The sequence below is a fragment of the Schistocerca gregaria genome, chromosome 4 (assembly GCF_023897955.1).
Source record: "Schistocerca gregaria isolate iqSchGreg1 chromosome 4, iqSchGreg1.2, whole genome shotgun sequence".
Taxonomy (NCBI): Eukaryota; Metazoa; Arthropoda; class Insecta; order Orthoptera; family Acrididae; genus Schistocerca; species Schistocerca gregaria.
In genome coordinates this window covers 226,717,354-226,729,599 of record NC_064923.1, presented here as the reverse complement: position 1 = coordinate 226,729,599, position 12,246 = coordinate 226,717,354, and the positions used below count along the sequence as shown (strand labels likewise).

The 12,246-nt window shown below is 39.2% G+C and overlaps 1 protein-coding gene across 3 annotated transcripts in view; it reads left to right on the top strand.

Annotated features, from left to right (window-relative positions):
• LOC126365811 (alpha-tocopherol transfer protein-like) overlaps positions 1-12,246 on the top strand; it is a 111,343-nt gene that overhangs the window by 53,412 nt on the left and 45,685 nt on the right. For all 3 annotated transcript variants that reach the window (XR_007566263.1, XM_050008400.1, XM_050008401.1), the window contains exon 5: positions 4,655-4,765. Coding sequence is in view for 2 of the 3 variants with exons in the window: in XM_050008400.1 (XP_049864357.1) it covers positions 4,655-4,765 (111 nt within the window). In the remaining variant the exon portion in view is untranslated. The remainder of the gene's footprint in view (positions 1-4,654; positions 4,766-12,246) is intronic.

Genomic DNA, 12,246 nt, shown 5'->3' with positions numbered 1-12,246 from the left:
ATGTGTACAAGATCATTCAACAGATTATTCCTTTCTGCTTTGGTTTTCTGTACGTGCTTATTTTCTTGCTGGTTTAGGAGTTTTTTTATTGTTGATTGTAATTACTTTCATGTCTTTTACTCTAGTGGTTGGTTCGTGGTTATGTTCCCTTAGGTGTTCTGCAAATGTGGAGGGTTTGTCCCATTCTTCCAGGCTCTCGTGTGTTCTTTGTATCGGACACAAAATGTTCTATCTGTTTGGCCTGATAATCTGAGGTCACACGTGTTATACTGCAGTTGATATATACGTGCTTTCTGGTTTATGTCTTCGGTTTTCTGTCATTTTTAGAGTGTGGTTTTGCATAGAATCGTCTGTTGGGTATGCTATGTTTACTCTCCATATTTTGAAAATGTTGGTGATTTTATGTGGGAGTTTGTGTTTCTATGTCATTGTGTACCATCTTGCATTTTCTTTCACATTTTTCTTGTCATTCTGTGAGGTTGTTACGTACTGTGCGTCCTGAGAGTTTGTGTTTGGTGCTGTTACTTTCAATTTTGTTGTTTAGCAACCATTGCTTTGTGCTATCTGCACTATTATGTCAAGTTCTTTTTGGTAACTTTCTCTGGTGAGTAGCACTGTGCTGAGTATATGGAGCATGCACTGAAGTGCTGCTTCCTTTTGTGAGTGTGGGTGGTTCGAGGATTGGGGAATGATACTGTCCGTTGCTGTGGATTTATGGTAAATTTCAAAAATATGCTTATTGTTTTGTTTTCTGATTGTTATATCCAGAATGTTCATTTGGTTATTCTGTTCCCTTTCAATTATGAATTTTATATTTTTATGTACCTTGTTGATGTCGGTATGTCCTTCCATTTTTGGTTTGTAGTTCATCAGTTAACCAAAGGATGTCATCTGTATACCTGAACCAATATTATATGTTGCATTCTTTTGCTCCTGTTGTTGTTGTTGTTGTTGTGATTTTCAGTCCTGAGACTGGTTTGATGCAGCTCTCCATGCTTCTCTATCCTGTGCAAGCTTCTTCATCTCCCAGTACTTAATGCAACCTACGTCCTTCTGAATCTGCTTAGTGTATTCATCTCTTGGTCTCCCTCTATGACTTTTACCCTCCACACTGCCCTCCAATGCTAAATTTGTGATCCCTTGATGCCTCAGAACAGGTCCTACCAAACGGTCCCTTCTTCTTGTCATGTTGTGCCACAAACTCCTCTTGTCCCTAATTCTATTCAGTACCTCCTCATTAGTTATGTGATCTACCCATAGAATCTTCAGCATTCTTCTGTAGCACCACATTTCGAATGCTTCTATTCACTTCTTGTCGAAATTATTTATCATCCGTGTTTCACTTCCATACATGGCTACACTCTATACAAATACTTTCAGAAACGACTTCCTCACACTTAAATCTATACTCGATGTTAACAAATATCTCTTCTTCAGAAACGCTTTTCTTGCCATTGCCAGTCTACATTTCATATCGTCTCTATTTAGATCATCATCAGTTATTTTGCTCCCCAAATAGAAAAACTCCTTTACTACTTTAAGTGTCTCATTTCCTAATCTAATTCCCTCATAATCACCATACTTAATTCGAATACATTCCATTATCCTCGTTTTGCTTTTGTTGATGTTCATCTTTATATCCTCTTTTTAAGACCCTGTCCATTCCATTCAACTGCTCTTCCAAGTCCTTTCCTGTCTCTGACAGAATTACAATGTCATCAGAGAACCTCAAAATTTTTATTTCTTTTCCCTGGATTTTAATACCTACGCCGAATTTTTCTTTTGTTTTCCTTTACTGCTTGCTTAATATACAGATTGAAATTTTTGTGAAAATGATCTGTTCAATGTGGTTTACAAAAATATTTGCTAAAGCTGCTAAAACTAGCGACCCTATTGGTAATCCATGTGGTTGTAAATAAAATTCATTATTGAATTGGAAGTAATTTTTTCTGTTATGAGCTCTATAAATGTGCGTATTTCCTTAATCTATTCATAACGGAGTTGACTATAAGTTTTCAGATTCTTAACTATCACTTCTACTTTTCCTGGTACTGGTGTATTGTGATTACTCCGTGTGAACTTTCTTTTCTCCGTGTTATCCAGTGTGATGTCTATATTTTTAAGTGTTTTAAATTTTTGCTGCAATCTGTATGTTGGGTCAGGTTTTAATTTTAATGTTATTCTCTGAGAGGAATTCTTCTGATTTGTTCTTTGTCTGTAAGTAGTACTGTTTTCTGAGTCCGCAGGACTCTGCGTTTTTGTTGTTTTTGTGTGGTTTTCATACTGGTTATTATGTGATGGATTTATTTTACTATTTATCTAGCTACTCCAATGTTGGCACTTCTGTTTCCTTTCCTATCTCCCTTGTCAAAACACTTTCTGCTTTTATAATTAGATTTTCTATGAAATCATTATCTATTTCTGAATTTTCATTCTATTTCATTCCTTTCTCCAATAATTGCCTTACTTTACTGTTTAACTGTGTGTCTGTAAGGTTCACTAGTGGTTGGTAGAATTTGTGTGTGTGTTCTTCTTGGTGGTGTGTAAAGCTATTGTGTTGTGACTGGAGAGTTTTTTGATTTGATTGATCGTTCTCAGATGAACTGTTTCCATTCTTTATATAGTAGTTTTTGTCTGCCTTTCAACTTGTTGACCAGGTATATCCAAGTGATCTATACCATAAATTCAGAAAACTTTATCTGAATGCCCATGAAACCATACTATACGTAAGTACGTAAGATGATACACAATGACACAGAAACACAAACTCACACATAACACGACATATTCAGAAGAGAGGGAATAAACATAACATACACACCAGACAATTCTATGCATAAAAACACCCCAAAAATGACAAACAACAGAGACATAAACCAGAAAGCAGGCATGTACCAACTGCAGTGCAGCGCTTGTGTTGACAGAGACATAGGACAACCAGGTAGAACATTTTATGTCAGATACAAAGAACACTATTTGAAGCCTGGTAGGTTAAAAGGAAGAGCATTTGGAGGGTGCAGAGTATGTGGATGAAACGCAGCAGATCTCAGCTATGATTCACGTCGCTGTGTGATACAGCACGTGGAGGCAAATGCTCACATGTAGTTTCTTAAGCACAAACTGCTAAAGTTTAGTAGTCGATGGCAATGGTATTTCCTGACAGATAAAAACGGTATTACGGACCAGAGGCGCACGCCTGCCTGCTCCATATAACTCTTACCTAGGCTCGAGTTACAGCTTCCAGTCTGTGAGTGCCTCTCTCCTAGTTTCCAATCACCATAAGATCTGCAAGAAACTATATCACAGAGAAATGCCTCAGGAACAGTCTAGGTCTCGTATTTAGAATTATTCTCTTATTCTTCAGTGATAAATGCATTGCTTAAAGGTTTCATCGAAGAATGAACATCATATTTGAACTATAACCGGAACCTGTCCTCTTTAAATTCAGAGCCGATGTTTCTGCCGACTGACCTGTTAAGGGACGAAGCTGTATGGATGTGTCGTAAGACATTCCTGCGTAATTGACAGGGAGTGCGTTGTGTCGATTTCCAAACGTGTTACGACAGTGTTTAGTTTGTCAGGGTTTCACAACAACGCATACTCATGTGCAGATGGAACGAATGAGTCTCTTTCAATAAGCTCACAGATACACTTAATATAGATTTTTACTATGCCTTATGACTGGTTAACATGAAGCTGCAAATCGCAGTTTAATGAAAGGGTAGAATTATCCCATGAGGTTCCTCGATTTGAGTCGGATGACGTATTACGCGACCAAGATATTATTGCATTTAACTTCCCGTGGCCATTATCAGAAACACGCCGTGGCTCTACAGTAAACAAGTACCGTGGGAACTTAGGAAAATGATTCGTATAGTGAATTTCAAGAAGTCGCATACATACTATGAAGAAGTTCTGCGTGTTCTCGTGAAAAATCGCTATGAAATCTCACGATAAGCTGACAATCATTCCCAAGAATATGATCCTCTAATACACATATTGTCACCATTTTTCGGTTGACAACAATTCAGCCATCATGAGGTAAATATCCGGATGGTGGCTGAATGCTGGTCAGCCGATACTTCGTAACTTGATGTCGACGTCACACGGCTGCAAACCCGAAAGTTCATGGACTGTTCATAACTCCACGAATACTTCAAGAATCACGGGGAAGAAGTACCTGACTTGCATATCTGCATTCTAGTTTTCCAGAAGCTGGACCGATTCATGAAAAAATCTTGAAAGTATATGTGGGGTGGGTACTCTAGTCTATATTTCACTGTAGTGGGTTTAGTGTGTTTCTGAGTGTGTGGCTAATTCGTTTTAGTCATAAGATCAGGCAGTGACTTCCTTTCTAACATTGTGTGTGTGTGTGTGTGTGTGTGTGTGTGTGTGTGTGTGTTACAATTTGTCATCCTGAAACATTACTGGTTTACTGCCTTTAAGCATACTAGTCTCGGATACTCTTTCTTAACTAACAATCGTTTAAACTTCTGAATTTGAGCACTTCCTGAATATGTGAATTGTTCTGTGCTGCCATTGTAGTGGAAGTCAAGTGTGACAAAATTTTAAAATACTGGAGAAACGTACTTCTCTGTAGATTAAGTACTGTTGCTTAATCAGTGTAAAGAACAAAGCTATTTTTGTTTTATAGGAAGCCTACTGCCGGAGAATAAAAGCTGTGCATCTTGTGAACTCACCGAAGGTGTTAGACGCAATTCTCAACATAGCTAAGGCCGCTCTCTCAGATAAGTTGAAACAGAGGGTGAGTAGAGAGCGATAGTGTGGCTATTCGCTAAATAAACCATCAAATGTAATATATAATAAGAAAATTGTGGGTATATTGCTGTAATTTACGACGACAGGTTACTAACAAACAAAAGTTTTTCTTATATTCTGGGATTTTACTCTACAGAATTATCTCTAAATAATGTTTTTGTTTTCTCTATATTTATTACCTCCTTTACTTGTTACCTCTTTCGTAGCATTCGTTAGCAACGCAAACATTTACTTTAAAGTTATACTTCAACAGTTTCATTGTTTCTCGAATAGTATGTGAATGTCAGACTGTATGCTGCTAATACTTTCACATCTTCGGCACAAGGAAAAATATCAGTTGCTCAGTGATGGTCGGCATTTCCAGAGGTTTTTATTGTCCGTCACTGTACCTGTGCCGTTGTTAGCCCATATAATATTTTTTTAACTTTATTGCCAACATTGTTACATGTAAGTAAAACATCACTAATATATGTAAAACTTGTTTGTTAAAAGGAATGAAATGATACATGCCTCAGGACACATGATTTGTTCCGTTATCTAAATAAATTGATAGTTTCATTTGGTTGATTAGGAATTTAACAACATATGAGAAAATGGAGTACACATATTATTAAGTGCATATTTCTGTAATAATTGCTTAAAACAGGCAACACTACCGCTGCATTCCTATTTTAGAGTGGTAGTTCTACAGCGCCAAAGTTGCCCCGTAATGAATTAATTCGCGGGAAAGAAGGGGTTGAGGGGGCAACGTTGTTCTTATGCTCTGTAGTCTTGGCTTCACCTGCGTTCGTGGAGTCCGTGACTGTACAACGGTCGTGTCTGTTAATCAGTTAAATTTTTGTTTATTCGTAATGGAATATTGCCTAACGGAGACACGTTGATCGTCTTAAAAGACGTATATAATTTTAAGCCTCAGGACACCTGATTTGTTCCGTTATCACCTTCTACTCACTGGATCTCTGTAAAAGTTTGTCGAGTTCTTCAGTAAGCTTAATAAACACAACAGATACACGTAAGAGACTTCAGATATCAGAAATATATTCCCCTTCACTATTCATAACACTCCGCCTAAGACTGTAGAAATCACGTGGTTTTTAGGCGGAGAACTCGTTGAGCCATCTTCGGAGTTCATTTGAATCCGGAAGGGAAGTTATTTGAAGGTTGTTACACAGACGTCGGAAAATCTGAGCGTGCAAGATCAGGGGAATAAGATAGGTGCGGAGTGCCTTCTAAACCCAAGTCCTGTATAGCAATTTATGTCTAGCAAGACGACGCAGGGCGCTATCGTGTAGTAGCTTCATTTCACACACTCTTCATGGTAGTTGTTCTTAGACTGCGTCTGCAAGGAGTCTTGTTTGCTGACAATAAAGATCAGATGTGATTGTTACATATCGGGGAAGCAGTTCGTAGTACACCACGCGGTCGTTGTTGCACCAGATGTATAGTATTATATTTCGTGGATGCGCGCTGGTCTGTATACGGGAAGTTGCTGCTTTGTTGGGATTCAGCCACTTCTTTCTTTCCCTATGGTAGCTTAAGTATACCATTTCTTGTCACCAGTAACATACAGAATTGTTAACGAGCCAACTGATGACGAGCAAACAGAGGTGCACCTATGCCTATCCCCTGATTTTTGTGATTTTAGCTTTAGAGCTTGCGGTACCCATACACCTGATTTTTCAATCTTCCCCACTGCATGCAAATGTCGCACGATGGTGATCACAGTTCATCACATTTGCCAGTTCTCGAGAACAGTGACGTGGATCATTGTGGATTAATACGTTTAAACGATTCTGATGAAACACTGAAGACCTCTCTGACTGTGGAGAGTCACTTGTCAAAACGATCCTCCAACGAGAAGATAATTTTCTTGTCGTGTTACATCCAATTGCGTTATCCCATACACGACGCAAATGCTTCCTGTTGCCTCCGCTGCTGTCACTTCTGTACTGAAATCAAGCAGAAGAACATGTTGGAAGTGTTCCGATTTCTCCGACTGACACTCCAATTACTAATGTTCACAGCTCCACTCACTATGTCCAGTTGAAATACATGACAATTAGTAGACTCAAACAGGAACAATGAGCTTCATCCAAAAATGTCAGCCGATCAATAAACTCACAGCAGCCGGAATACCAACATGCAAAACAAAAGTCTACGAACTGATGCACAAACCTAATATTACCAAGGCATGATATAATATGTTGAAAAAGGAAGCAGGGGTGTAGTAAAAGACTATGGCGCTGAATTACAAATCAAACTGTCTTATAGACACTACAGCGCCTACCTGCCAACGGTACACAGTAACACGTAAGCTGAACAGGCTTAGACAAGTGTTGACAATACAAAAACGTTTCAGTACTCTCGTCTTACCTTTTAAATTACGTGTTTGATTATGTAGTGTGCTTCCGGGTGTTCTGGCAAGTCACTGTTTCCATTTCCACACAATTCTTCGACGACCGACCCTGCCGTTTTCTACAACTTCCATCCGTTTTGCTGTTACTTGTACTCACTGCCTGGACTCCAACCAGACTGTAAACTAGTTTTGGCCTCAAGCCACTGTGAATAATCGAGATATATTCGCGACGCACATTACGCCCTTTACTCAGAAATCTTACCGATATTCCGTGAAGCGCCACTTCTCTCAGGGTTTTGCAACACGGTTAGTTGTAAGGGCGACAAGATTTTAGTAAATTGGGTGCCGGACCCTGGGCGCTATTAAAATTGAAACCGCCGTCTCGGTTTATCAGGTTTTCTCACACTTTTACTTCGGTAGAATTTTTAAAGTATGCTACCCCCGAAATTAGGCGTTCGCACTACGATAATGGTCGTCTTTTATTTAATTTCATGATTTTCATTCGCGGCGTTGCTTGGTGACAGCTGACTTGCTCGGCTGTCTTACTCGCGTACGTCATTAATGTTTCTTGCATCTCTCTTTGACTGTTGTGATAGTGTGCCACACGTAAGACTTGCCACATTCATATGGAATGCGATACACGCACAGCTTTCGGAGACCCAGATCGTCTTTAAGATTACAAAGGTTACTTTTTATCTCACTTCCAGAGAGCGAAATACGCTGAAGTCCACTTTTACGTATGAGTCTACCGATTTTCCGGATCTGGGTCAGCATAAGACGGATAAGTAATTTTTGGTTTCACTTTATCTGTTTCTTTCAGCTTCTTTCTCAAACATCCTTGATTTTTGTGGCATCAACCGTTCGGTTTGATGATCTGAATACCAAATCCTTTGGAACACCGTAAGTACGCATTGTAAATCTTCGGTGAACCTGTTCTTGTCTGAATATGGTCGATCTCTTGGAACAGAGTCTTTGGCACCTAATTTGTTTGCGAGTGATGATGATCACTCGAGAGTTGGAGACAGATCAGCGAGCGTAGGTTCTCTACACACACTATGAACCAGAGATCTGTTCGTTCTTCTCTTAACTAACATATCAAGGAAAAATTGAAGGCCTCTTCTTTTTTTCGAGTTCCGTCGTGGATTTTATGTTACGTTGGATGGAGTTTAAATGTTTTTATGTTACAATGGATGGAATTTAAATGTACAGGAACTCTTAGAAGCTTTTCTGCTTCATGAGGCCACACCATAAACGTAATCGAACACGTCTGACAGAAGCATGTTGGTCCCAACTTGGCGGATTTTGAAACCTTCGCTTCAAAGTTTAAAAGTACAGATTCGCCACTACAAATAATTATCCATCGCTACGCCAGCGGTTTGTTCACAACAATTTCCGTGGAACAGGAAATAGGTTGACGGAACGTACCTAAAAAGTGAAACAGAAACCTTAACAGGAGGTCGAAATATGTGCATAAAAAGCGAAAACAAATCGAGCGCAACACCCTGAAGCACACTATTGATAAATGGCTCCGGGAAGACCTGTGTGATCAAATGATGACAATGTTTCATATGTCTGGGCAACTGCCAAGTATTATTGCTTGAATATTTCCGCTATTAGGCTGTACAACTCAACAAAGTCTAATTATGGCCACCATTGTTGGCCGAAATCGTGATAGTAATATAAAATGCAGAAGTTGTGGAGCAAAATGGAGGAAATATCATTCAAACAGATTACAGGTATTTTGATCATTACTTTCTAACAGCTCGAAACCGAACAGCTCATTTTTGTGACCTGATGTTTAAATATTCAAAGACACTAAGATGATTGCAGATATTAAGAGGGAGAAGCATCCATGGGGAGAGATATAGCGGTCAGTGCTCGCCATCTTAGCTGGGTAGCTCTCTGCCTCTCACTAAAGCGACTTTAAAGTGTGTTTTTATTTTACAGCGATAGTGTACGGCAGACATCGCAACACTGAACATTCCTGCTTGGCGTTCTAACACTTATTAAACTTGATTCAGCAGAGTTTAGTCAGTCAAGGGGAATAGCGATAACTTCACTCAGCTAACTAAATCAACAGCAGGTTATTTTGAACAGCTGCTTTAATTAAATGAGTGTTTTAACAGAAAGGCAGCAGGCGGAAAACATAGGAAATTTAAGAAAAAATATATACTATTATGTTATGCTTGCGAAATAAAATGTCATCGAAAAATTCAGACTGTAATTAGAACTGTCATCGCACATTCAGCAAGATTAACACGTCATCAACAAAAATACACCAGTGATCCAACGAACTTTTCATGTTTTGATCTAGCATCGGTACGAATGCGTTACACGACTTACCTTGCCTGGGAGAGTCTTCTTTTTATATCCTCGCTAAGTCCGTTAGAAGTTGTTTTGCTTCCAAAGTTGTGGGATTTTCATCTACTCTGCTTCGTGAACCCGATTTTGATAAGGCTACGCGATGAGAAGTCGAGCAGGAGGCATGCGCCGATGACCTAAATTTGTGAAGACTTACGTCACTACTGAATAGGTCGCTAAAATAACTGGTCACTTGCTGTTCAAAAATATAGATTTATTGACTCGTTTGGTGCACAGTCCATAAGACGAACATCAAAAAGAAATATATTCATAAACAGTATTGAATCACATGTAACAGTCGTCGGCATCAGAAATCACTTCTGCTGCCAGTCAGTAGTTTAATCTTCCGTCCATCTATTCTCAATCCATAGAGTGTACTCATTAGATAGTCAATATCACTCAGAAGGTTCTGCAGTTCTCCCTCTCTTTCATAGCCAGATCAGGTTCACTGATGGCATGGCTACGAAAGCGAGGGAGAATTGCATGACCTTGTAAGTGATATTAACTATTCAGAGTAGACTTAAGAATACGAAAATCATTCTGAAAAATTCTTGTGTGAAGTAGTGGGATACTGAAGTACTGAGGAATGATGAGGAGTGTTTCAACTTCTAGGTTTGTACATACAAGTAATAATTAAAACCACAATAGACAATGCAGGTGAAAACGAAAGTAATTCTCTAAAAAGGGAAGCCACGGTAGTTGGACAGTAAATGTAATTATAAGCAAGACGAAGCAAACTTGGACAACTGCGGAAATACTTCGACTGAGTGACGAAATACAAATCTGTTCGAGAACAAAAAGGGATACAATAATGTAAATCATTTACGAATAAAATAAATACTAATTGGAGAGTAGAAAGTGCGAAATGGCTGAAGGAAAAATGTATATAAAAAGAAAAATAAATGGTCGTTCGAATGACGGATGGAGTATAGGTGAAATTAAATGCAAATGCGTCAATATTCAATAGGAATTCCCCTTTCCAAAACAGAGGAAGAAATAAATAGATGGAAAGAGTACAGTGAAGGCCTACACGATACTGAGGACTATTCTGATGAAGTGGTGGAAGACGAAATGCGAGTCGATGTGAAAGACTAACGGAATCCAATTTTAATCTCCCAGAAAGTTCGATATCAGTGTACACTCTCCTGCAGAGAGAAAATTTCATTCAGGAAACGTCCCCCAGACTGTGGCTAAGTCATGTCAGTGCAATCCCCTTTCTTCCAGGAGTGGTAGTCTCTCAAGTTTCGCAGGAGAGCTTCCATGTTTGGAAGGTAGGAGACGAGGTATAGGTAGAAGTAAAATTGCGATGACGGGACGAGAGCAACGCCTGAGTAGCTCATTGGAGAGCACTTGCTTGCGAAAGGCAAAGATCCCGAGTTCGAGTCTCGGTTCAGCACACAGTTTTAATTTGCCAGAAAGTTTAACATCAGCACACAATCTGCTGCATAGTGAAAAATTGTTTTTCGAAAGGAATATCAGTATTTCCGTTAGAGTTTAATAGGGCATTAGAAGATTTGAAACCAAATAAGCTGGAAGACACAGGTAACATCCCTTCGCGTTTTTCAAAGCCTCTGAAGAAAGTGTCGAATAAACGAGTATTGCACTTGGTTTGTAGGGTCTAAGTAAGGGAACATCAGTCTCTTAGAGAAATATCATCCACTCTCTCCCGCAAAAAAGCAAGGTCGGATCAGTGTTAAAACTATCGCTTGGTCTCTATAAAAAATAATGTTAAACTGAATAGAAAATAAATTTGAAGATCTTTTGTATGAAAATCAGTTTGGCTTTAGGAAAAGTAAAGGCACCCTTTCTACAATGTCAAATTATGCAAGACGCTCCAACTTCACAGTGAAATTGGTGTAAACTGCAGGGAAGTAACGGTAATAAACAATTAATAATTAAAACGCAAGAGAAATCGAAGATGAAAAAGAAGTGGTCACAATGAAAAGGTGCAAGACAGGAACGCCATCTCTCCCATCTACTCTTCAGTCCCTACTTCCAAGAGGTGCTGACAGAAGTATAAGAGAGGTTCGGGATTGGGATGACATTAAGTGTGGAAGTATATCAGTGATAAGACTCGCTGGTGACACTGCTATTCTAATCAAAAGTGACGAAGAACAATAGGACCTTTTGACTGGGATAAGTACTCTACTGAGTACAGAATACGACTGAGAAAAAAATTGGAAAAAGATAAAAGTAATGAGCTGCTACACACATCAGAAGAGTGGGGAAGTTACAGTCCTAACTGGAGACAACTAAGTTAGACGAAGTAAAAGAATTCGGCTTCCGTGGAAGCAAATTAAACTTACCAGAATAAGCAAGGAGGACACCAAAATGAAAGTAGCGTAGTAGTGTTCATTCCCGACCAAAAGTAGTCTATTACTTTCAAATAGCGGCTGTAATTTGAAGTCGAAATTTCTGAGAATGTACGTTTGGAAGATAGCATTGTATGGAAGTGAATCGTGAACTGCGGGGACACTAGGAAAAAGACAGTCGAGATGTTTGAGATGTGTTGTTATAAGGTGATACAGAAAATTAGGCAGACTGGTGAGTTAAGAAGTGAGGTTCTCCCCCAGAATCGGCGAGGAATGGAATATATGGGAAACTATGACAAAAAGGGGCACGATGATGCTTTGCGACACAAGGGGATACTTGTCATAGGACTAGAAGAAACTGTAGACGGTAAAAAAGTTTCGGGAAGACAGAAATTTACCAATTCCTAACCAATAATTGAAGACGCTGGGGCGAGTGCT